At 41.3% G+C, this 27,485-nt stretch overlaps 1 protein-coding gene across 2 annotated transcripts; it reads left to right on the forward strand.

Moving 5' to 3' along the window:
- Positions 1-1,154: 1,154 nt before the first annotated feature.
- On the forward strand, positions 1,155-26,904 carry siah1 (siah E3 ubiquitin protein ligase 1). Of its 2 annotated transcripts, none has more exons than XM_067997923.1 (2): positions 1,155-1,342; positions 22,781-26,904. In XM_067997923.1, exon 2 carries the CDS (start codon positions 22,783-22,785, stop codon positions 23,629-23,631), a length of 849 nt encoding a protein of 282 aa, XP_067854024.1. In that variant the 5' UTR covers positions 1,155-1,342; positions 22,781-22,782; the 3' UTR covers positions 23,632-26,904. The 2 variants fall into 2 exon arrangements, with proteins under 2 accessions (XP_067854024.1, XP_067854025.1); XM_067997924.1 differs by lacking the exon at positions 1,155-1,342 and adding an exon at positions 21,110-22,157.
- Positions 26,905-27,485: the final 581 nt, after the last annotated feature.

Raw genomic sequence — 27,485 nt, forward strand, 5'->3', positions numbered from 1 at the left:
TTTGAACATAATAATGACATTAAAAATCACATATTTCACAAAAAGGGTAGGGATAAAGGGAATTTGTTGGAACTGTGCTGGGTGATGGGTATTTAATATAAACATCTGGATTTAAGAATTGAAGGAATAATATTGAAATGTGCTTATTATACCAAATTGGGGGTTATGACAAATTGTGATGAAGGAGTAGAAGAGGACATAGATGGGTGGCAGATTCAGCTCAATCTAAAAAAAAATGAAGTCAGGATACGGAAAGGAAGTGCAGCTTAAATGGTAAATTTTAAACACAGGAGCAGAAGGACCTTGATCTGCAAATACACAGGTCATTAAACATGGCAGTACAAATGGATAAATTCATGAAAAGGACAAACTTGGTTTTATATCTAAATGTTTGGAATACAAGAAGATTTGTAAGTAGGCAATGTTGAATTTTCACAAGACTTTTAGCCCACGGAGTATTGTGTACAGTTTTGGACACCCCATTGTAGGAAGGATAAAATAGCAATAGAAAGGGTGTATTCGGATGTTACTACTGAAGAAGTTACAGTTTTGACGTGAGACACTTATGAAGTGTGCGCTTTTTTTCACTAATGCTGAGAATTTTTGAGGGGCTGACTAAATAGATGTCTTCAAGATTACAAAGGGTTATGATAGGATGAATAGATTGTTGTCATTCGTCAGCAAGACGGTAACTAAAGAGCACAAGTTTAAGATTAATCATAAAAAGTGATTAGAGTTTCATTTACGAGAGGGTGGCTAGAATATGCAATTCTCTGCCACAAACCCTTGTTAAAGCCAAGTCTATAAGTACGTTTAAAGGAGAATCCCTTGTAAAATGGAAATATTAAAGGGTGTGTTGGGAAAGAGTGGGATTAAACTGAGTAGATTGCGTGGAAAAAACACACACACACACACGCAAACTTAACAGTCCCTGTGGCCTGTTTCTATGCTATAACATGCTGTGGTTCTGTAAGTCAGTGTCTCCGAAGTTACATGCCATCATTTGTTAACACGTCTAACTCTCGCCCAGTCGCAAGTCCTGGACTCCCCGGGACGCGCGTAGCGCTGCGCGGAAGGAGTGGAGGCGGGCGGAGGCCGGATGAAGCTGCTGATTGGCTTGTTGGGTCGGAATAATTAAACGCGTTGTGCGGGGCAGGTGAGCGCGTGCTGTTGCTGCTGGCTCGAGCGCGGCGGTTGTTTTCTCTCCGGACAAAAGCGACAGAGGCGCGCTGAGCTGGGTGGTGCGTCCTGGTTAGCCTGCCGAGGGGGAGAAATAAAGATAATATATATATATATATATTTTTTTAACAAAGGTGCGACTTTAGTTTGCATTTTAGTGCAGGTAAGGCTTTTATAAGTCGGAGCTAAAAGCACAAAGGAAACGTTTTATTTATTTTGTTGGGAGGGAGGAGGTCGGAACATTGTTCTCCGGGTGGCTGTAGTAACTCAAGGCGTGCGTGACTCAGGCGAGTCTGTTGTCCGGGTTTCCGACCTTGTGTCTTTATATCAAGGAGCTTCCATTCGTATGTAGTGCCGTCACTTCGAGGCGTCATTCCTCGCGTTTCCCGGAGGGTGAAGCGGTAGCGCGATTACATGTTGTGCGGGTTTATTTGTTGTGTCGAAAGGCCGCTAGCCAGCATGGCGGGGGTTAGCTAGGCCGCGGCCCTCTGCAGTTTAGTCCTTTTTTTTTTGTAAACAGCTGCCCCGTCCACTTCGTTCGACAAGGCTTTATATTTTTATTCGACCTCATTGTCGGTAGCAAGTTCGGGAACAACCCCGACAAACGTGGCGGTGGTTTAACGCTCTGTGCTGAACGGCTGCGAAGTGTCTTTGCTTCCAATCTGTTTCAGTCTGGTTACTTCTACCGTGTTCTCTGTAGCTTTTAATTTTGTTTGTAGTGGTACAACGGGAAAAAAAATACATGTAGGCGGAGTGTCCGTTGTGGTCCAAAGCATTTAACGTATGTTTTACACAATGGAGATGTTTGTAGGCGAAAAATAACCCATCCTTTGTTCCTTGTTGACAGTTGCTTTGCTTTTAATATAATTCACGAGATCTAGTGTAGTGGCTTTTAAAGCCGTTACCGGTAAGTTGCCCGTGTGAAAATAAGTACATGTGGTATTTAATGCCAGCAGCCCCAACGCTACGTACATGTTGACGTATTTCAGATGTAGCAGGTGCAAACTAGGCCTACTTTAAAGGGATTCTCCAGCTTAGTTTATCTTGGGTTTCGTCAGAGAGCACTTTTTATTAAGTCGCCCCACTTCTAATTTTTAAACGTAACCGGCGTGCATTGAATGGCTATCAAGTTGCTTAGTCACTGGTCTCAGATTTAAGTAACTATAGATACTAGGGAAATGTTTAAAGACCCAATTGTGTTGCTATGTGAAAGCCACTGAAACGGTGACTCTAATGGGGTGGGGGCGAACTTACAATGGTTTTTAAGTATTAAAGCTGGATTGTTGGCAGCTGGAGGAGAAAAGGTAACATTTTGGGAGGAGACACATCGTCAAAACTCTCTATAGATATATTGATCGAGGATTCCCTTCCATCTTTTAGTAAACAGGGCCCTTGACCGTGTCAGTCCCGTTTCCCGCACTTCTGCCCTCACCCTCCTTTTCTTCCCCCCCCCCCCCCCCCCCTGAACCATGATAGGTACCCCCTTCCACCCCACCAGTCTCTACATTTGACAGATCATTGTCATTTTCACCACCTCTAATACAATCCCACCACCCTCCAACACACCTTCCCTCCCCTATCAGCATGCTGAAGGGACCGTTCCCTCTACAATCTTCTGGTCTACTCCTCCATCATCCCTAGCACTTAGTTTCCTTCCCCTGGAAGCTTCTCCTTTCTGTGTAAGTGCAGTAGATGCAATACCTACCCTTTCACCACCTCCCCTGCCACCATCCATAGTCCCAAACACTGCTTTCGGGTGAGACATCAATTTACTTGTACCTCTTAACCTAATATACTGTATTCGCTGCTCATGATAGTCTCCTCTACATCGGGCAGACCAAACACAGATTGGGTGATTGCTTTGCTGAACACTTCTGTTCAGTCTGCAAATGTGACCATGTTTCCAGTCATTTGCCACTTTAATTCTCCACCCTCCTCCTACACTGTTCCAATGAAGCTTGAGGCACAGTACCTCATCTTTCTACCAGGTACTCTACAGCCCTCTGGCCTTAAAGTTGACTTTAACAACTGTAGATCTTAACTACAGCTCCCATTTTCCTCTTGGACAGTAGGTGCTGGTGATGTAGGATAGGTGCACCAGCTCTTCAGGGAATGCTCATCCAAACCCAGTCAGTCCACAGCCATTGGGGTGCATCCCTGGTGTGGCTTGTCTTCTTCCACCATACTGCTGGCGCTCATCCTCCATCTAATCGCAGGCCATCCTTTTTTTGTCCCTGAATTGTGTTCAGTCGTTGATTTGTAATATCTTCCAGTTCTGACGAAAGGTCCTTGCCCTGAAATGTTAACCCTACCTTCCTCTCCCCATAGTTGCTGCCTGACCTGATGAGTGTTTACAACATTTTTTGATTATTTTAGGCTTCTGAAAGTTTTATTGAATTTTGCTACTAGACTTATTACTGATAACTAGTGTGGTTTGGAAAGAATTTATGCTAATAATTTAAGTGCTCACTTGTCACATTTTTAAGTTATCACCTCAAATTGCTCCCACCAATACTTTACCTGTTTGTCACATAGCTGAATACTTTCTTCCAATGTAACCCAAGTTTGTACACCTTAGGATGCTTTTCACAGTTCAAGTGGACATAGTACAAAAACTTCACACTCAGTTATGCTTTACTGATATCTTAGTGACCACAGAGGAAACCTATGGAAAACGCCAATGTCTATAGTGCAGAGTACGAAGTTTCAAGATTGAAGGAGAGAATGTCATCAAGCTTGTTTAAAGACCTCAGCGACTGTAGGAAGAAGGAAAACTAAAGAAAGTGGAGCCCCACAGAATTGAAGTCCTGGGAAAGAATGAGTTGCTATTGGAGATAATTTTTTTAAAAAACACACTGCACAATGAGGATGCAGGCAAGGAGGAGATCACCTGGATCGTGCGTTTGTAGCTTAAAGGAACAAGAATAGTGTTTGGTTTCTAAAGTAGACAAGAAAGGTTGTAATTCTTGAGATAAAGTTTGCTTATCTGACTAGAAGTAATTTCTTGTGTCCTGTCCATGAGAATGAGCTGTTTGAGCGTTCCAGATACAGAAGTATGACAGCCTTAGGTGGACTTGGGAATTGTAGAATATTAAGGGAGGAGGGAAAAAGTGGCAAGAGAAAGAAAATTACTTTGATATAGTGCCTTTTAACATGTGAAGTTCCTTGGGACTTTTTCCTGAGTGGAATTAGATAGAAATTCACACACCTCCAAAGTAGGAGATAGAAGGACAGGTGATTAAAGTCTGGGACAAAGAGGTAGGTTTTAAGGAGCATCTTAAAGGAGGCGAACGGTTCAGGGAGGGGATTCCATAGCTTGGGGCCTAGATGGCTGAAGGCACGGTTGGTATTGGTGGTATGAAGCGAGTGGGGGATGTACAGGATGCCAGAGTTGGAGGATGGTAGGACTGCAGGAGATTAGAGATGGGGAGGGGCGAGGCCACGGAGAGATTTGAACGCGAGAATTTTAAAATCAAGGTGTTGGTGGACTGGGAGCCAATGTAAGTCAGTGAGCACCCGGGTGATGGGTGAGTGGGATTTGGTGTGGGTTAGAATACGGGCAGCAGAGTTTTGGATGAGTTAAAGTTTATGGAGGGTTGAAGATGGGCACCAACCAGGAGAGCATTGGAATAATTGAGTCTAGAAGTAACAAAATCATGGATGTGTTTCAGCAGCTAAAAAGCTGAGGATGGGCAGAAGCAGGTGGTGTTACTGAGTAGGCAGTCTTTGTGATGGAGAGGATGTGGGGTCGGAAGCTCGGTTCAGGGTCAAATAAGATGCTGAGGTTGCGAACAGTCTGGTTCAGCCTGTGACAGTGGCCAGGGAGGGGAATGGAATCGATGGTGAGGGAATGGGAATTTGTGGCGGGGTGAAGACAATGGCTTTGGTGTTCCCAATGTTTAAGTGGAGAAAATTGTGGCTTATGCAGGACTGGATATTGGACAAGGAGTCTGATAAGAGGCAGTGGAGGGGTCGAGAAAGGTGTTGATGAGATGGAGCTGGATGTCACAGCATGTGTGTGGAACTTAGTAACAGGCGTAAGCCGCTAAACTTTCGCGCCTACTCTACCATTCGGTTAGATCATGGCTGATATGTACCTCTGCTCCATTAACCTGCTGTAGCTCCATATCTCTTGATATCCATACCTAACAAAAATCTATTGATCAGTTTTGAAAGCTCCACTTGTCTCAGTATCCAGAGTTTTGGGGGAGATAATTCTAATTTCTGCTACCCTTTGTGTGAAAAAGTGCTTCCTGATTTCCCTCCTAATTGGCCAAGCTCTAATTTTATTATATCCCCATCATTCTTGGTTTCTTTCTCCCCCCCCCCCCCCCCCCCCTCCCATGAGAAGAAATAGTTTCTCATCTGCCCTACCAAATCCATTTAACATTTTAAACATCTCAATCAGATTACCCCTCAATCTTCTATACTCAAGGGACTATAAGTCAAGTTAATGCAACCTGTCCTCATAATTTAACACTCCTAAGTCCCGGTTTCATTCTGGTGTATCTGCGCTGCACCCCCTCCAAGGCCAATATATCCTTCTTGAGATGCGGTTCCCAAAATTGAACGCAGCATTCCAGATGTACTGTATACCAGAAACCTGACTGTGTCCTTGGATGATTTTGCTGGGGGGCAGCATGTAAATGAGAAATAGGGGACTAAAGATAGATCGTTGCATTTCCATATGTGGTGATGGGAAGTGAAGCCATTGCTGGAGGTTCTCTGGCTACGGCTGGATAGGTAAGAGTGAAACCAAGCAAGGGTAGTTCTGCTCAACTGGACAATGGAGAGGCGTTAAAGGAGGATGGTGTAGTTGACTGTCAAAGGCTGCAGAGGTCGAAAAGGACAAGGAAGGGTAGTGCACCACGTTCACAGAGGATGTCATCTGTGACTTGATTAGGGGTGTTTCAGTGCTGTGGTGGGCAGAGAGGTTCAAACATGGATGTGCGGGAATGATAAGATTTGGGAAGTGACGTGTTCAAGGACTTTGGAGAGGAAAAGGTGATTGGAGATAAGGTAGTTTGCAAGGACAAAGGGGTCAAGAGTGGACTTTTTGAGGAGGAGGGTGAAGGCAGTTTTGAAAGTGGGGTGGGTGAGGGGCAGTATCTGGGAAGAGGGAACCATTTACAATATTAGCTGGCATGGGGGCCAGGAAGAGAAGTTTAGTGGGAATAGGGTTGAAAGAGCAGGATGTGAGACTCATGGACAAGATAACCTCAAATAGGGCATGGTGGGAGAGAAACAATAGAAAGATTGCGAGTTCGGGGCTAGAGCAACATTTTCTCTGTGCACTCGTCGTCTTGCTTGTCTCCCTAGTTCTGTTGTCTCTACACTCGGCTTGTACCACTATGCAATTTAATTTTTTCCTTTCCATATCTCCACACACCAGACAACCACAATCTCAACCTTGTGCACTGTCCCAACTATTCTGCTATGTTTTAATGTCTATTCCACGAAATTAAAAAAAAAACAATTTCTGCAGATGTATCCATTCCTCACTTTCATTCTTTCCTAGCACACTCTGCCTCTACGTCCAGTTCTTTCTGCCAGAATTCTTAATCTTGACCATCTTTTGCTATACGTTGTAACCACCTTAATTGTATTCTGAGAGAATCGTATTCAGTAGTCTGTGCTCTACTTTGGAATCAGACATCCCTGCCCACTAACTCAAATTGACTCTCCTTGGGTGATTATGGGTGCTGGGGAGGATGCATAAAAACATGGCTGCTTCCTCCTTCCTAGAATAGTTTTGCAGCCTTGTCCAGTAGCTACAATGGAAAAATCACTCTGGAAACTGTGGAGATCTTAAACTTTTTTTTTAAAGGAATCCAAATTCTTGATAAAAGTCATGTGCAACTGAGCCATACAGACCAAAAAAATCCTAGGTTTGTTTCTCAGTTAGTGCTCACTTAGTTGATCCCAGCAAAAATGTTATTGGGTGTGCTGCAGCTGGCCTTTGCTGCTGCCCTACAGAGGGAAGAATTAGTCAGGGTTTCCATGCTTAAACATAGAAAATAGGAGCAAGAGTAGGCCATTTGGCCCTTCGGGCCTGCTCTGCCATTCAAAATGATCATGGCTGATCGTCTAACTCAGTACCCTGTTCCCACTTTTTCCCCCTATCCCTTGATCCCTTTAGCATTAAGAAATAATCTATCTCCTTCTTGAATATATCTAATGACTTGGCCTCCACTGCCTTCTGTGGTAGAGAATTCCACAGGTTCACCACCCTCTGAGTGAAGAAATTTCTCCTCATCTCTTCTAAATGGCAAACCCTGTATTCTTAGACTGTGACACCTGGTTCTGGACTCCCCAGCCATCAGGAACATCCTCCCTGCATCTAGTCTGCCTAGTCCTGTTAGAATTTAATGTTTCGATGAGGTCACCTCTCATTCTTCTAAACTCTAGTGAATATAGACCTAGTCGACCCAATCTCTCATACGTCAGTCCTGCCATCCCAGGAATCGGTCTGGTAAACCTTTGTTGCACTCCCTCCATGGCAAGGACATCCTTCCTCAGATAAGGAGACCAAAACTGCACACTATATGGTCTCACCAGGGCCCTGTACAACTGCAGTAAGACATCTCTGCTCCTGTACACAAATCCTCTTGCAATGAAAGCCTACATACCATTTGCCTTCCTAACTGCTTGCTGCACCTGAATGCTTGCTTTCAGCGACTGGTGTACAAGGACACCCAGGTCTCGTTGCACCTCCTTTTCCCAATCTATCACCATTCAGATAATCTGTCTTTCTGTTTTTACAACCAAAGTGGAGAACCTCACATTTATCCATGTTATACTGCATCTGCCATGTTCTTGCCCACTCACCCAACTTGTCTCAATCACATTGGAGCCTCTTTGCATCCTCCTCACCGTTCACATTCCACCCCAGCTTTGTGTTGTCTGCAAACTTGGAAATATTACATTTAGTTCCCTCATCCAAATCATTGATATATATATATATATATATTGTGAATAGCTGGGGCCCAAGCACTGATCCCTGTGGTACCCCACTAGTCACTGCCTGCCACCTGGAAAAAGACCTGTTTATTATTGTGGTGGGTAAAATTTTGGAGTCTATTATTAAGGAGACAGTAGCGGAACATTTGGATAAACATAATTTAATAGGACAAAGTCAGCACGGCTTTACGAAGGGGAAGTCATGTCTGACAAATTTGCTTGAGTTCTTTGAGGACATAACGTACAGGGTGGATAAAGGGGGACCAGTGGACGTAGTGTATTTAGACTTCCAGAAGGCATTCGACAAGGTGCCACATAAAAGATTATTGCTCAAGATAAAGAATCACTGGATTGGGGGTAATATTCTGGCATTGGTGGAGGATTGGTTAGCTAACAGGAAGCAGAGAGTTGGGATAAATGGTTCATTCTCGGACTGGCAACCAGTAGCCAGTGGTGTTCCGCAGGGGTCGGTGCTGGGTCCCCAACTCTTTACAATCTATATTAACGATTTGGAGGAGGGGACCGAGTGAAACATATCAAAGTTTGCAGATGATACAAAGATGGGAGGGAAAGTAGAGAGTGAGGAGGACATAAAAAACCTACAAGGGGATATAGACAGGCTGGGTGAGTGGGCGGAGATTTGGCAGATGCAATACAATATTGGAAAATGTGAGGTTATGCACTTTGGCAGGAAAAATCAGAGAGCAAGTTATTATCTTAATGGCGAGAAACTGGAAAGTACTGCAGTACAAAGGGATCTGGGGGTCCTAGTGCAAGAAAATCAAAAAGTTAGTATGCAGGTGCAGCAGGTGATCAAGAAGGCCAACGGAATGTTGGCTTTTATTGCTCGGGGGATAGAATATAAAAACAGGGAGGTATTGCTGGAGTTATATAAGGTATTGGTGAGACCGCACCTGGAATACTGCATACAGTTTTGGTCTCCATACTTTAAGAAAAGACATACTTGCTCTCGAGGCAGTACAAAGAAGGTTCACTCGGTTAATCCCGGGAATGAGGGGGCGGACATATGAGGAGAGGTTGAGTAGATTGGGACTCTACTCATTGGAGTTCAGAAGAATGAGAGGCGATCTGATTGAAACATATAAGATTGTGAAGGGGCTTGATCGGGTGGATGCGGTAAGGATGTTCCCAAGGATGGGTGAAACTAGAACTAGGGGGTATAATCTTAGAATAAGGGGCTGCTCTTTCAAAACTGAGATGAGGAGAAACTTCTTCACTCAGGGTGGTGGGTCTGTGGAATTTGCTGCCCCAGGAAGCTGTGGAAGCTACATCATTAAATAAATTTAAAACAGAAATAGACAGTTTCCTAGAAGTAAAGGGAATTAGGGGTTACAGGGAGCGGGCAGGAAATTGGACATGAATTGAGATTTGAGGTTAGGATCAGATCAGCCATGATCTTATTGAATGGCGGAGCAGGCTCGAGGGGCCGATTGGCCTACTCCTGCTCCTATTTCTTATGTTCCTACACTGTTTCCTGACTGTCAACCAATTTTCAATCCATGCCAGTATAGTACCACCAATCCCATGTGCTTTAATTTTGCACACTAACCCCTTGTGTGGGACTTATCAAAAGCCTTCTGAAAATCCAAATACACCACATCCACTGGTTCTCCCTTATCTATTCTGCTAGTTACATCCTCAAAAAACTCCAGTGGATTTGTTAAGCATGATTTCCCTTTCATAAATCCATGCTGACTTTGTCCAATCCCATTAATGCCCTCCAAGTGTTCTGTTATCACATCTTTTATAATAGACTCTAGCATTTTCCCCACTACTGATGTTAGGCTAACTGGTCTGTAATTCCCTGTTTTTTCTCCCTCTTTTTTTAAATAGTGGGGTTACATTTGCCACCCTCCAATCTGCAGGAACTGTTCGAGTCTATAGAATTTTGGAAGATGATCAATGCATCCACTATTTCCAGGGCCACTTCCTTTAGTATTCTGAATGTTACCAGTGATTTCAGCTGAAAAGTTTGTATTTAGACCTTGTCTGGGTGCCACTATATTTGTCTTCAGAAGTAGATTTGACAATACTTTTTATAACAGCTGTTTCAGGTACTGGAAGAGTTTAGCAAGCAATGGATCATGCGCAAGTTGTCCACATTGATCATTGCCAAGGCTGATTATGAAAATCCTTCAAAATTACCTTTCTAGTTACAGCCTAATGGCCTGCTGCTCATCATTTTACTTGCAATAGAATTGGACTGGTATCATTGAGCTGATTCATTATTGGAAATGGAAGCATTGTTTTAACATTTAAGTTGTAATGAAGTGCATTAATTCCCTTTTTTTAAAAAAGGACAAAATTTGCATCATCGTGGATGTGCCAACTTTTGAGTTATCGTACCATAGACTCTTCCCCCTCCACCCACCTTCAATAGTCCAGCAGCCCACTGACACTTTTTCACATGTGAAGTGTATCCACTTGGGTGAGGTACTGGAGAGTGACTGGTTCCTGTGGAACTGTACTGCAATTGCAGTCAGTGTCTTCAGGAGGGGAGAAAATGTATTTTTTTTAAACAAAAAAGTATAATGTGAGTGCTGTATATGTGTGCAGTCCTTTTGTGCCTCCAATGTTCAACTAAGGTCTAAATAGGGTGCAGAAGTACAAACCAGCTGTAGGAAAGAATGAGTTGGTGGTAAGCAGATTTTTATTCCCATCTCCCAACAGGCAGTGTGACTTTCTTTGCTTTTTAAAAAAAAAACTGGCTTCCCCAATGGAGCCTGCAGTTTGTTTTCCTTATTAATGGATGTTTCCTGCTGCATTCCTGTGGTTCAAATCACCTTGTTTTGAAAATGCTTTATTTTGATGCAGTGTACTAAGATTTGGGAAAACCTGTGTTCTAAGAATGGCATTGCCTCCATGTAAGAACCTTTTGTAATCAACTAATCTGTTCCGTTTACATATTCCTGACTTTGAATGTGGCAGATTTGACAATCTGCAGAGTGCAGTCCATGGTTCTGATAACTCAAAAGTTGGCACATCCATACTGGAAGATTGCCTTTAGGCTGCAACTAAAGGTAGTTTTGAAGGACTGCCTGCCAATGGTTTATTACTTGGAACGCTCTCTTCTAGTAGCCAACTGAACTATTAGAACTGTATAGTTGAGTATTGCCAAATTTACTTCTCAAGGCACAAATATTGTGACTACCAAAGAGTGTAGATTATTGAACTTGTACAGGAAGTGTTTCTATCCAGGTCTGCAAGTGAGGATAGCTGCTTTAATATCTATTGTTCACAGATGTGTGAAGGATTACTTTAGTCATGCTGTCACTTTCACCCTGCTAAGTAGTTTGCTCAACAAGTAAAGAGGAGAAAGAAATAATTTGCATTTATATAGCACCTTTCATGACTTCAGGACTTTCAAAGCGCTTTACCGCCGATGAAGTTTTTGATGTAGTCACTGTTGTAAGGTTGGTAACTCGGTGGCTAATTTATGCACAGCAAGGTCCCACAAACAGCAACAAAAAAAATTACCAGATTTTTTGTTGGTTGAGGAGTAAATATTGGGCTGGACATGTCAAATCTCATCTGAATATCAATGCATCATATTAGTACCATAGCTATCAACAGTTAATAGCATTTTTTAAATTCTGTAGTGATTTTGCAGTACTGTTTGTGTTTCAGTGCTGTAGAAACTCATCTACTTATGTTGTAGGTTGGATTAAATGGCACTGGAGTGATTGTGAATGGGAGGGGTGGAACTGATTCAGAACTTGTCCCCCTGACCTGAATGGTGGAGCTGTTTGGGGGGAAAAAGGTGATTGCCCTGCCTCTGGCACTTCTTAAAGAAGCAGTTTCCAATAGGGATGCCCCAGAGCCTTTTGAAGGCATTTACAATGCAGCTACTGAACCTGGGACTGCTGTCAGTGGGGTGAAGTGAAGGAAAATGTGGCATTAATGCTGAATGGTTGCACCTATTAAGATTAGTAGGCAATGGTTATAGCTATTTTTCCTGTTTATACTTTATAAAAGGTACAGCATTTTATTTTACCCAGGTGATCTGGCTAGAAGAAACATCTCCCTGTGGACAATGTGATAGGACCTTGGTATATGGAGGACAGTGATTTTCTTGAATAGTGTCAGCATCCCCACAGACTTTTTAAAAGATTTGTCGAAGATGCTAGTCAACCTTCACATTCTTCAGTTGAGCCTGAGGCTTTCCTGTCAGGTGGTAATGAAGAATGTAATTGGCTCCTTGCTCTTTGTTTTGAAATGGCCTTCCTTAAAGCCTATGCCAAAGCTGACTCTTGTAAAGGGAGTTAGTAAGTACAGTGTATAAAATTTCAGCCTTTGGAATGTGACTAGTGAAACTTGCATTCCTGTTCGCCTTTCTCACCTGTCCAAAGCCAGAGGATGTAATATTCTGTTGAGAAATTGTGACAACACCTTGGACTGAAATTTAGGATTTGGGGGTGGGGGAGATGGTGAGTGCTTAGTCATGTGGACAAGTGTGGCTGAGAATTTCCCAATGAAGTAATCTTCAATATCAAATTTGAGTTTGCATGAGTTGAGGGGGTTAGATTTTAAATCTCCAAGGTGGAGTCAGTAGGGTTCAGATTGAAGTTGGATTTCAAATGCCTTTCCTATAGTGTGAAATTGGTAACCTGATTGTGTTCATCTCCAGAGGCTTTTCTATTTGTGTGCAATGTTATCCAGTATTAATATTTGGACTAGGGTGCAGGTCCTTGTAGGTGCTGGGCTCTGCTTTTATAGACAGCTTTCAAAGCTCTAATACAGAACTGTCCTGGCTTTTTTTAATGCACAGGATGTGGGCAACTTTTATTGCCTGTTTCTTGTCCTAAGAAAATAGTGTTTGAATTGTGTTGACATCTTTAAGGAACTACTGTAGACCTTGAATTCTAGGTTTCTGACCCTGCAGTGATTTAAGGAATAGAGGTATATGTCCAAGTCAGAATGGTGTTCCTATGATATTGTTGCTTATATCCTTCATGTTAGAGATTGCAGGACTGGGAGGTGCTAATGAAGTAATCTTGGCAAGTTGCTGCAGTGCATCTGTAGATTCTACATACTGCAGCCACAGTGTGGTGGAGCAGGTGTATATTGAGTCTAGTGATGGTGCTGATCGAGCGGACTGCTTTGCCCTAGGTCATCTCGACTATCAAGTGTTCTTGTGGCTGCACCCATCCAGTCAAGTGGTGAGTATTTAATCATACTCCTGATTTGAGCCTTGTAGCTGGTGGAGGGGCATTGAGGGGTCAGGAGCTGAACCATTTGACTCAGAATACCCAACTTCTGCCCAGCTCTTGTAACAAGGTGTTGATATAGTAATTAAGTTTCTGGTCACTGCTGACTCTCAGATGTTGATGGTGGGGGACTTGACAATGGTGGTACCATTGAAAGTCAAGAGGAGGTGGTTGGACCTGGGCCTTTGCTGATGGAGATGGTCATTACCTGGCACTTAAATATTAGTTACTGCACCCTCTAGTGATCACTCACTAGAATTGGTAGTTAGCTTACTTTGTAAACAATTTGCACCACTCAAGTGCCAGGCAATGACCATCTCCAACAAGAGAGAGTCTAATCACCTCCACTTGACATTCAACGGCATTACCATTGCTGAATCCCCCACCATCAACATCCTGGGGGTCACCATTGACCAGAAACTGAACTGGACCACCCATATAAATACTGTGGCTACAAGAGCAGGTCAGAGGCTGAGTATTCTGCGGCAAGTGACTCACCTCCTGTCTCCCCAATGCCTTTCCACCATCTACAAGGCACAAGTCAGGAGTGTGATGGAATACTCTTCCCTTGCCTGGATGAGTGCAGCTCCAACAACACAAGAAGCTCGACACCATCCAGGACAAAGCAGCCCGCTTGATTGGCACCCCATCCACCACCCTAAACATTCACTCCTTCACCACCGACGTACAGTGGCTACAGTGTGTACCATCCGCACGATGCACTGCAGCAACTCTCCCAGGCTTCTTCGACAGCACCTCCCAAACCTACGACCTCTACCACCTAGAAGGACGAGGGCAGTAGGCACATGGGAACACCGCCACCTGCACGTTCCCCTCCAAGTCACACACCATCCCGACTTGGAAATATATCGCCATTCCTTCGTCGTTGCTGAGTCAAAATCCTGGAACTCCCTTCCTAACAGCACTGTGGGAGAAACTTCACCACACGGACTGCAGCGGTTCAAGAAGGTGGCTCACTACCACCTTCTCAAGGGCAATTAGGGATGGGCAATAAATGCTGGCCTCGCTAGCGACACCATTGAACGAATATTTAAAAAAAAACTAGCTAGGATTATGTGTGGTAATTTGAATAATGAATTGCATGTATCTTTGCTGAAAAGACATAACAAGCAACCAGGGCACAGTCCAACAGGAAAGCAGAGACCTGATACTGTATCTCTATACTACACTAGTGAGAAGTTGGGACTGGAAAATGTGATACTGGGGGTTGTGTAATTTTATTTGTGTTAGCCTCTTGTACCCAGAATTCCATCCTAGTTACTACAGAAGAGTCGTTTTGTTTGCTGTAATATTTTTAAACTTTAAACTTGCAGTCTAAAATCTAAACTAAGAATGCAAGTTGGGACTAGACACAGATCAAGTTAAAAGTTTTAGTTGCTAATATGTGGTATAAATAGGGTATTGATCACCTGACTCATTATAGCCAGAATGCTTCTAATTGCATGAGTACTTTTTTGTTTTGAGCTGAAGTAAAGATTCAGAAAATAATCAACCAAATTCAGTGCATGTGATTTATTTAAAAAAAAATCTGTGCTAAGTAAGTAACTGTTCTGGGTTCAAGCCCCACTCCAGGACCTGAGTGCACATTCTAGGCTGATATTTCAGTGCAGTACAGAAAAATAAAAGTACTATTTCAGAGCAGATGTTTAAAATGAAGCCTGTATTGCCTGTTTAGGGAGATATAAAAGATCTCAGGCACTTTTTCTGAAGAGCAGGGAGTTTTCTATCATGCCCTGACCAATGTTCAGCCTTTGGTCAACACCATCAAAACAGATTAACCGGTCATTCATATTGCTGTTTGTGGGACTGCCATGTTTGTGTACAAAATCAGTAACTTGGTTGTGAAGTGCTTTGGGATGTCTTGAGGGCATGTAAGGTGATATTTTTACTCAATTTCAAATGGTGGCAGAGAACTAAAAAGTATCATTCAGGCCCATTGTTAAGCTACTGAGTTGGGTTCACACCAATAATTATTTTCCTCCCTTTTCTCCACATTTTCTTTCTCCTCCTCTTCGTCTCCTTTGCCCCCCCCCCCCCCCCCCCCCACCACGTGTTTATCTGGCTTACCCTTAAATGCATCTATGCTAGTTGCCTCGACTACTCCTTGTGGTAGCAAGTTCTACGTTCTAACCATACTCTGGGTAAAGAAATTTCTCCTGAATTCCCTATTGGATTTATTAGTGACTATCTTATATTTATGGTCCCTAGTTCTGGTCTCCCCTGCAAGTGGGAACATCTCTACGTCTACCCTATCAAACCCCTTCATTATCTTAAAGACCTCTTTATCAGGTCACCCCTCAGTCTTTTCTAGAGAAGAGCCTTGACCTGCTCAAACTTTTCTGACCAGTATAACCTCTCTGTTCTGGTATCATCCTAGTAAATCTTTTTTGCACCTTCTCCAGTGCCTCTATATCCTTTTTTGTAATATGGAGACCAGATCTGTGCACAATACTTCGTGTGATTTAACCAAGGTTCTATACAAGTTTAACATAACTTCTCTGCTTTTCAGTTCTATCCCTCTAGAGTGCTTGCTTTTTTTAATGGCCTTATTAATATGTACACCCCCGGCCCCAATGCCTTTTCTCTACCCCATTTAGACTCAAATTTTCCAAGGTGTGTGTGGCCTCCTTATTCTTCCTACCAAAATATCACCTCACACATCTATATTAAAATTCATTTGCCAATTACACACCCAATCTGCAAGTTTATCACCCCCCAATTTGGTGTTGCCTGCAAATTTTGAAATTGTGCTTATACCTGAGTCTAAATCGTTTATGTAAATAATGAACAGTGGTCTCAGCACCATTCCATGTGGTACACCACTTCCCACCTTTTGCCAGTTTGAGTAACTACCTTTTAACCCCTACTCTGTTTTGTAGCCAGCTTGCTATCAATTCTGCTACTTGTCCTCTGAATCCACGTGCTCTAACCTTACTCAGGAGTCTACTATGCAGTATCTTATCGAAGGTCTTTTGAAAATCCAAATATATTACATTACTGCATTACTCTTGTCTACCCTTCCTGTTACTACTTCAAAGAATTCAACAAGGTTAGCCAAGCATGGCCTTCCCTCTTGTAATCCGTGCTGACTTCATTATATTTTCAGTTTATAGATATAATAGAAAAACATCTTTGTGTAAGGATTCCATTATCTTTCCTAACAGTGACATTAAGCTAATTGGTCTATAGTTTCCTGGACTTGTTCTATTTCCCTTTTTTTAAATGTAGGGATCACATTAGCTGTCCGCCAGTCTTCTGGCACTATTCCCTTTTCTAAAGAATTTTTATATACACATAATAGTGCCTCTTCCCTAACGAATATGCATGGATGCAATCCATCCAGACCAGGGATTTTATCCTCAAGCTTGATTAGTTTATCAATTATCTCCCCCTTCTAGCTTAATGTCTTTACATCTTTTTTGATCTCTTGTCATGCCTACTGTTAGTCTCTCTTGGTAAATACTGAGGTAAAGAAATTATTTAATATTTCTGCCATTTCACTATCATTATCTGGTGAGTTTATCGTGTGTATCCCTCAGTGGCCCTATCCCTATCTTTTGTTATTTGTGTCTGTAGAATACTTTACTATTTTTATATTGATAATTTAATTTCATAGTTTCTCTTTGCCTTTTTTGACTTTCCTAACCTTTTTCGTATTCCCTTTGTCGTCCTCTCCTTCGTCTCCGTACTTAGTGTATGCCTTCTCCTTTAGTTTCAATTTTGCCCTTATTTCTTCATCCATGGTGCGTCATTACTGGCTAGTTTGTTCTTTTTAATGGGATATATTTCTCCTGAACTCTTGATCGCTGTTTAAAATATTTCCCACTGCTGTTCTATTTCTTTTGTCAGTAAAAAAAATTCCAATTTTTCCTGGTTCCATTCTCATCCCCTTAAAATCATTTTTTCTCAGCTATTTACAATCTATATTAATGACTTAGATGAAGGGACCGAGTGTAATGTATCCAAGTTTGCTGACAATACAAACCTGGGTGGGAAAGTAAGCTGTGAGGAGGACACTGAGTCTGCAAAGGGATATAGACAGGTTAAGTGAGTGGGCAAGAAGGTGGCAGATGGAGTATAATGTAGTGAAATGAGGTTATTCACTTTTTGGTAGGAAGAATAGAAAAACAGAATTTTTTAAATTGAGAAACTATTAGATGTTGACGTTCAGAGGGATTTGGGTGTCCTTGTACACAAAACACAAAGTTAACGTGCAGGTACAGCAAGCAATTCGGAAGGCAAATGGTCTGTTGGCCTTTATTACAATGGGGTTGGAGCACAAGAGTAAGGCAGTCTTGCTGCAATTGTACAGGGCTTTGATGAAACCACACCTGAAATACTGGTACAGTTTTGGTCTCCTTTCCTAAGGAAGGATATATTTACCATAGATTGATTCCTGGGATGAGGGTTGACCTATGTGGAAAGATTGAGCAGAATGGGCCACTATTCGGGTTGAGAGGGATTAGAGGTGATCTAATTGAAATGTAGACAATTGAGAGGGCTTGATAAAGTAGATGCCGAGAGGCTGTTTCCCCTGGCTGGAGAGTCTAGAACTAGAGGGCATCGTCTTGGTGCTGAGTTGTTGAGTATTTAAGGCTGAGAGAGATTTTTGGACTCTAGGGGCATCGAGATATGGGGATGTGGTGGGAAAGTGGAGTTGAGGTTGAAGATCACCCATGATAGTGAATGGCGCACCAGGCTTGAGGGGCCTTATGGCCTACTCCCACTCCAATTATGTTATTACTTGGTCTTTGTCTTATACCCTTCTCAATCTTATCTTAAACTGTATTACGTTGTGATTGCTATTGCCTAGATGTTCCCCAATACTTACCTGTTCTGTTTCATTTCCCATTACCAGATCGAGCAGCACTTCCTCTCTTGGGCTTTTTACATACTGGGTAAGAAAGGGGTCTTGTTCACATTGTAAAAACTCCATTCCCTGTACCCCTTTACCTACCTTTTCTTGCCAGTTTATTTGGGGGTAGTTTAAAATCTCCCATGATTATTCTATGTTCTTTACTCATTTTGCATATTTGCTTACATATTTCTTCCTCCAACTCCTTTCCACCATTAGGTGGTCTGTGATATACCCCTATTAGTGTGATTGTTCCTTATCTTTTATTTCAATCCATATGGATTCTGTTTCTATCTTTTAGTTGTGTCCCTTTTTGTTTTCTATGGTCATTTTTATTTAATTAGTGCAGCCTGGCCTTGAGTGATGCAATGCTGTTGTTTCTTGTGAATGATGAATAACTTCTGTAAGTAGCAGTGATTGGCTTAATAATTTCGACCAACTTCAGTTAATATATCAAATTAGTAAATTGTTTACTCATTAAGATACTATGTTGAAAGTGGAATGGATCTCAAAGGGTATAATGGTTCAGCTTTTATTGAAACTGGCTTGAAAATTGACTTTTATTCCCCTTTTCTTAAGTTGCTGTGTCATTCTGTGGTACATTTCTCACCCAAGTGGGTATTCACTGTGAACCCAGGCAGTAAGGGTTGGGAGGCTATTAATGAGTGGGACATAAGACAACTGAGTTTGATCCTGTCCTTGTCAACGTCCATGTGTGCGCTCTTCCATGGGTCACTGAATTGTAATCAGAAGTAGAAACCTAAAGATTCTTTTCCCCCCTCTTTTTCTAGCTAGGGTACTGATTGTAGCACTCATCGGCTAAGATCATCCAATACAGCACAGATTGGTTATAAAACCTGGATCCTTCCTAGTATTTAGTGCTCAGAGCCACAGTAAGCAGTTCTCTTCCCATGAAGCCATTGGCAGAGCTCTTAGAAGCACTTGAGTTGGTATAAGTGACTTCTGTCTCATCTAGTTTTTTCTCTGTACCAACACGTCACAAGTTAATATCTGGAACTCCATACTGATTCAGGCCAACAGTGGGAAAATTTCAGTGTTACCTATAATGCACTACTACTGAATAGACAGTGCTGTGAATTTTGCAGCGTTTTGAACTTTGCCTTTAGTGACTGTAAATAAATGGGAAGGGGCAACTAAATTTGGAGAGCAGAACCACTCTTTCATATGAATTTGGATTTTGTGATATCCATTATTTGAAGTTATACTAGGTGGTGACAGATTTGCATGATACGAGTAGCTGTTCAACCTGGACTACAGTGAGTGGTTGGAATGAAGTTTGTTGTGCCAAAGGTTGGATTGTTCAGTGGGAACTCCATCTTGAGTGACAAGGGCTTTGTCATAGTTGAATGAATTGCAGTGGGGGCCTGGTACAAAAGCATTCTTTGAGACATTCCTTTTTGTGAATCACAAGATGAGGGCTCCTGCTTTTTTTTCCACAGCAAACAAATTGAACAGTGTTTCAAAGTGCAGGAGCGTCCTAGTTTTTTTTTTTCTGTTCCTATTTTCATGACTAGCCTACTAGGAATGTGGTTCCCTTGGGGCATTTAAATTAGAAGTACTTTTAAGTATACAAGGATGGACCACTGTTTGTGCTGGTAAGCCAAATTTGGTTTTAGCTGCTGCTCATGACTAGTAAATCCATGTTGATTTTTATGTACTTAGAAAGGGGAAGGTGTAATTCTTTAGTTTGGGACCAAAATCCTGAAAGGAAAACTTTGTTTTTGCTCAGATAAATAGAAGACTCTAGCCTAAGGATCTATAGTTGTAAATTCTTGTGTATTTTGGAATTGTAAAGAACTCTTGCAATAATGGCTAATCTACTAGCTCCTGTAACAATTGATATGTTGGTATAGGGTTTGGATGTTTACAACTGAATGTCACCAAGCACATAATCTGTAAGGAACCTGTGCAATATGTACATTTTTAATCACAACCAGTTTTAAAACTTGCTCCTTAGCCAGAAGTAATCTGTAGTTCTATCAATGCATATCAATTCTTGTACTTGTCTGACAATCTTTCCAGGCTAGCAACAATTTAAAAAAATATATATTCAGCTGTTTCCACAGTTGATCTATTAAAGCTGTGCCAAAATAGGAGCATGACTCCAGTTTTAAAAAGTAAATTAAACCAGATAACAGTATCCCTGTTGAAATCTGCCTTCACTTTTAAATTGAGCATCAAATTTTTATCTTCAATATTACTTGAGATTCATACTAACTGAAAATACTAATTATTTTCAACCTTTTTTTCAGGCTAAAGCTCCATTGTCCATAGTGAAGGATTAGCTATATTAAAATTAATTTAGTTATAGGGAGCATATTGAATCTTCCCTTGTTCATGTGGCTGATGTTGCTACATATGTGGAAAGCAGAAAGCAATTCTTCCTGGCAAAAAGCTGAATTGGCAACACTTGTCTTTCAACCGGTTATTTAAACTAATATAAGAGCTTTTTTTAATTAGAAAAACTTCAATAAAATGTAATACTTGCCATTATGCCATCTAGTGTGAAATGCTAAGTAGGGCACTGCATGCTTGAGTTATATTGTCCTTCTGTCTAGCTTGTAATCTGATAGGCAACTCATTAACTAGTTAGAAAACTGAATTGTTTCAAAACTTTTAAAACTGAATTTTACTCATTTGTTGCACTCTTCCTATTTTGACTGTTTTCATTCTTAGAATTGCAAGGGTGAAGTTCAGTTTGAACCCAAAACTGGTAGAGGAATGTTATCCTGAAGTGGTTTTAGTTTAAATTAATCCAGATAGCCTTTTGCAGAAAATGGCAGTGTAGTGCCAGTGTTGCGATGTTGATCACTTTTTTTTCTGAGTGACGTTGGGCATTAGGGATAAGGTTGATGGGTGGGAACATGTTGGGAGGTTGGGGTCTGATGTTTTGAAAGGGGCAATTTTGGGTCCTATTCTCTTGGGCTTCCAACCCACCCAAACACCTCAGTCCTGCCAGACCCTTTCTCGGTGCTCCCTGATCCTAATGCACCCAGATCGTAGGATCTAGCTCTGAAATCTCAAGTCCTGTCTATGTTCCTTGAACTATTGCCCTCTTTCCCTGGTGCTCATGGGACCCTCCACTGAAAATATTGCAATTAGATCCTGAGACTTCATACAATGGCTGCCCCAATACTGAGAATTTAGTGAATCTGATAATACTTGGCATAACATCTTTTTAAAAAGAAAACTTCAACTCACTGTGAGCAGCGTCATAAGTCTAGCTGGTAGATTCTTAAAGCATAATATCTATATGTGTAGGGGGAAGAAGTGTTCTGCTTTGTAGTTGGCTTTACATTGAAATTGGTTCATGTATTTTGTATGAGTGAAATCGCCTCCTGACTCAATGACTCTCCACCTCATGGCTTGTCAGTGGAGTGATGGACTACTTGCCTGGATTCATGCAGCCACAATAATACTCCAGCTCGACACCATTCAGGACAAAACAGTTTGCTTGATCAATGTCTGCCACTGAATCCTATCCACCCTTCCACTATTTGTGCTGAGTATGTACTATCTACAGGGTACTCTGCAGCAATTTGCCACACTTACTTCAACAGCACCTCCCAGCCCTGCAACCTCTACCATCGAGAAGGATGAGTGGCACTGTCTGGGAACACTGTCACCTCAAAGTTCCACTCCAAGTGCTACATCACCCTGACTTGGATATACACACCTGTTCCTTTGTCACTGGGTCAAAATCCTGGACTTTCTATCTACCATCACAAGGACTGCAGCAGTTAAAGGAGAAGGCACATCACCCTCAGAGCAACTAAGAATGGATAATAAATGTGTGCGTGTCAGTGTCACCTACATCCTGAGACATCTATCTCTGATAAACACAGCTGAGGTCGAAAGAGCATTAGAAAGCTAAATTGTATGTGCCCTTTGAAGTAAGTGCCTTTTTAGTTTTGCAGAAAGCTTCTGGATACAGTGCATCTTTTTAGCACTTGCATCAATTTCTAACTAGAATCTTCCATTTAACAAAAGTACACCTTGTAAAGCGGTCTTACAATAGGGAACTTTGGTATTTGTTTCTAAATTGACAAGTTTATAACTGGTATTGCAACATCTCCTGCCCCTGTTCTCACTAGTCTTGTTTATATGCAGCCATGTGTATGCACTTAACTAATTTTATGTGGTGGTGGGCAAAAGCAGAGAAAAACCCTACCACAACCAATCTATTAAAGCAATGTGCTGGTATTGCAGTGATGGAGGTGAGTTTGATCTTTTATCTATTTCAGAGCATAGTCACACTTTCACTCACTGCTATAGGGAAATAGATGGGTGCACACCTTATGGGGAGGGTAATGTAAGGTAGAGTACCATGGCTGCTAGAAGTCAGCTCAGTAATGTTGGTAAATGTCTGGGTGCAGGATCAGTTGACCAAAGATAGTATGGAGATAGAAAATGGAGGGATTCATACTTACCAAATTGGCTGAAAGTTTATGCCTTTTTTTTTGTGGAATAAGTAAATACTGCCATTCTAACTGCTTTTCCTTTTTCCTCTTTTCAGAAATGAGTCGTCAGACTGCCACAGCACTCCCTACAGGTACATCAAAGTGCACTCCTGCCCAGAGAGTCCCTGCATTGACAGGAACCACAGCCTCCAATAGTGATTTAGCAAGTCTTTTTGAGTGTCCAGTGTGCTTTGACTATGTGCTGCCACCAATTCTTCAGTGCCAGAGTGGCCACCTCGTCTGCAGCAACTGTCGTCCTAAGCTTACATGCTGTCCCACTTGCAGGGGCCCGTTGGGTTCCATTCGCAACTTGGCTATGGAAAAAGTGGCTAACTCTGTACTGTTCCCTTGTAAATATGCCTCTTCAGGTTGTGAGATAACGCTGCCACATACAGAGAAAGCAGACCATGAGGAACTCTGTGAGTTCAGGCCATACTCGTGTCCTTGCCCCGGGGCCTCTTGTAAATGGCAGGGTTCTCTGGATGCTGTAATGCCACATCTGATGCATCAACACAAGTCCATTACAACCTTGCAGGGCGAGGACATAGTTTTTCTGGCCACAGACATTAACCTCCCAGGTGCAGTAGATTGGGTTATGATGCAGTCATGTTTTGGCTTCCATTTCATGTTGGTCTTAGAAAAACAGGAGAAGTATGATGGCCACCAACAGTTTTTTGCTATAGTACAACTAATTGGAACACGCAAACAAGCTGAAAACTTTGCCTATAGACTCGAACTCAATGGCCACAGACGTCGACTGACTTGGGAAGCAACTCCTCGATCAATTCATGAGGGTATTGCCACAGCAATTATGAATAGTGACTGTCTGGTCTTTGACACTAGCATTGCACAGCTTTTTGCAGAAAATGGCAACCTGGGAATCAATGTAACAATCTCCATGTGTTGAAACTATGACATTTCACTCAATCTCTTGTCTGGGGCCAGTATTGGGGCAGTAAATGCTGTACATTGAGTTCTGAATATTGGAGGCATTGTACAACATCTTTTGCTGCTGGGCATTTATCAGACTGGCTTCTTGGATTGATCAAAGTCTGGGTCATGATGGTAACATGCAGAACTGGCTTACAGTAAAAGTTAACACTAATTATAAATGCAGTAAACCACTGAACAGAAAAACCCTCTTTTGTAGAAAATAGTGCTATGAGCCTAAAGAAAATGGGCATAAAAACTGAAATGCAAGTGCTACAATCTTGTGTTGTAGTTCGTTTTGATTGTACTGTCAGCTAAAAGGTGTTAAACCGTTTTGTGTTCTGATTGTCTTTACTGACAAGCCATGTTGGGCAGTTTTAAGTTGCTGCTTTTCTCGTATTTGTCACTACATAGAATTGCTGCTGTTTTGTGTAAATTTTCTGTGTATGGCTATTTTTATGAACTTGCTAGTTTTTCATCAAATAAAAATTTCCCTCCCTTTTATACAACTGGTCCCTCAAAGCCATTAAGTTCATTTAATATCCTATTCAGTTTACAAGCTAGATGTTTATACTGTATATCCAGTCTTTAAGTCTTCTAGATGTCTATTAAGTACTAAACTCAAGTTGAAATGTTAAAACTATTTTAAGTGACAAGTACTTTCTAAATCCCTAAAATGCTTTGAGTTGCAGTATCTAGTGTCATTATATAATTGATAACTGAACCAACATTAATGCACTTTCATTAGTTATTTAGCATAAAATCAACACATTTATATCTAAAGGTGGAAAGTGCTTCAATTTTCAATACATCTGCAGATTTATATTTTTCAAAGTTTATCCAAAACCTTATTAGAACAAACAATACTGTAAGACACTTGGCCTCTTGCTTTCCCCTCCCATTGCTTTTGCCTTCCTCTGCCACCTCCAACATTTGCTTCCTCAATCAATGACACTATCTTGCTGCCCCTTGTCTTTGGGGGAATATTTTTAATCGTAAAGAAATGGAACAAAAGGGTCAGACATCCCACTACTACGGAGAAGGTAGGCTGGAGCTGCTGCATGAATACAATGTAAACGTCAAAGCCTCTGCCTCAATTTTTTTGAAAAAAGACTCTGCTACCTTAGACATGCCTGCTTCAAAACATTTTATTGGTAGTTGGATGTGAATAGCTGACTTAAGAATTGCCAAGCTTAGTCTATTCTACCTACCTTGTTAAAAGTTCTGTAGTTTAGTATTTTGCTTAAATGCAATAAGTTGCGCACTTTTTAAATTTTGTACAGGATAAATCAGTACTACTTCCACTTGGTCCTGCTTTGATTTAATGTTTGATCATGTTTTAATGACTTGCAGCTGCTTACCTGAGATGTTTTCAACATAGACTTGTCATTTCACTGTAAATGAAGGTTCAGTTGTGGTCATAGTCATGTGCAGATTTCCAAGTGTCTGCAGACTAGATTAAAATAATTTTACCAACTGTAAATCTTTCAAGTGACTCCCAGTAACTAGAACTGGCCAGCTATACTTAATGATATGAGACCTATTCACAGCCTAATTTTAAAGTGGAAACTTTGAATTTCTTCACCCCACCCCCCCCCCTCCCCCCTGCAAATGTTGTAGCCATGGGTTTAAACACTTTGTTTTGCAATTAATAAAAGTGTAATTTCAAACAATTTTGCCTTCTGTTGAAAATATCATACCTCTTTTTTTCTTCCCTCCTCCTCCCCCCCCCCCCCCCCATTCCCCCATTTAGCTGTATCTAGTGAATTAACACACTAAAGTACTCTGTAACCTTTTTGTGCTTTTTTAAAAAAACTGATTAGGGCTGCCTAGGAGCACATATTGTCTAGAACTCCGATGCCTAGCACTAAATTTGATGCAGTCATTAGGGTGACCCAGACACTCTGCCTCTAACTAGCAGCTTTACAACATGGGATGACCTGAGACTGAATTACTATACATTTAGCTCCTTTTTAAGAGTTGATAGTTTAGAATACTACTAAACCAGTTTGTGTACAACACTAAAATTTGTGTACTAGAAGGCAGAAATTTAATATTTTTCAAATTTCAGTTTCATTTCAAGGAAAGCAGCCTTGGCTCTCCATAAATGCCATTATTTAGACAGTGTTACATGGACACAACTACATGATGCATATTAACAGTATTTAATGTTTAAAAGTAAAATAGTAAAGGTTGAACTCTGCAGTTGAGAAACTTAATTTGCATTGTATAGTGACTAATGTGCTAGGAGTAACTGGATTACTTTAAATGGTCTACACATGGATAAGTTCTGAGTCTACAGAAAAGTATAGCTTTTGTTTTTTTTTTCTCTCTCCCTTCCCAAAACACAACTTAACCAACATGCAAAAGATGCCCTCCTACAATGCAGTGAGGTTGAAATGTCAAACTGCTTGTGGGAATACCTTTCCAAAGGAGTGTATGAGCAAATTATTTGTTTAGGTATCTGAATTAGCATCTACTCTTGGATTAAATTGTTCTTATGAACTTCAGTGTGAACCTTTTTGACTCATTTGTGCAAAAAAACCTAGTAAGGATATTGATCCAGAAACTCTCCCAAAATGCAATGCAAGTAGTGTAAATACTTCTACCAGATGACTAAATGCAAAGCCATTTTTGAATGATAGTAATGGATGCTTATGACAAACTTGGCTTAAACTATTGTGAATGTGTAATAGAACTTAACTTTTGTTCTAATACACTTTTTCCAGTATGCTACAAAATTAAATGGAATGATGCAGGTTTAGGAGCAATTCTACTTCAGTTGCAAAATGTTATAATATTGTTCCCACTTTCATGAAAGGAACCTACCTGTAAAATATCCTTGCATAACGAGGTATAGTACTGCAGCTGTCTCACTGGTAACTCAGTCATACAAATCCCTTGTCTTTGTTATGGGTGTTTTATTGTGTGAAGTATGTGGAATTTAGCCACTTAATGTGCAATGTACTGCCTCTTAAAATTACTTGTCAACACACTCAAACTTGATTTGCAAGTAACATCCAAAGTCACTTTTTCTCCACCCGCCCCCCCCCTTCCCAACCTTAGATCCTTTTAAGTTAGCTTTGTGGTAGACCCATTTCCTGATGCTTTAAACCATGCTGTTGTACAGTAAATGATGCTGTGTAAGGGTTACGGTTAAACTTTTTATAATACTGTTCTGCCTGCAACTTGATTTATTGTGTTTATGCTTTATTTGCATTTTAAACTCCAATAAAAGTTGATATCACCAGCTGTTTCCAATGGTCTTCCTCTTATTGACTTATTTTTAAAACAATTAAGGCAATGCTGTGTGATGTGGAAACTAATACCTGGAATTTCCTCAGGGCTTCTGACTGCTATAACTTTGGAAACCTTGCTGAAGTTGGTGAGAAGACCCAAAGAAATTCTTGGTGTTTATTCCTCTACATACAAGATTAAGAACTACAGGTAAGGTGTCATAGAATTTTGCTAATCAAGTTAGGTTGCTGAGGCAAGACTGAAGAGGAGTACCTAGTACTGATACTGCTGCCTCCTGAAATTGTACTTAATAAGCTTCTGATGGACCTCTGGCAATTCCAGAACTGTCCTTTCAGGTCTATAGCAGCTCGCCAGTTCCCTGGGTGAAATGCTTTGAATTTCACCTAATTAGGAATGGATTTAGGATCTAGAACACCAATATAGGATGCAGTGGCTCGCTCTTGATCAGGCTACAAATTAGCTGAGTCAAGGGGTATTTTTGAGATGAAGGTAACCACCTCTGAGTTTCTAGGACCCATATGTTGGGAGCGATTCTTACCTAGTAAGGTCAGCTTGTGTGCACAGGCATGATGT

Source organism: Heptranchias perlo, chromosome 16, assembly GCF_035084215.1.
Source record: "Heptranchias perlo isolate sHepPer1 chromosome 16, sHepPer1.hap1, whole genome shotgun sequence".
NCBI classification, from domain to species: domain Eukaryota; kingdom Metazoa; phylum Chordata; class Chondrichthyes; order Hexanchiformes; family Hexanchidae; genus Heptranchias; species Heptranchias perlo.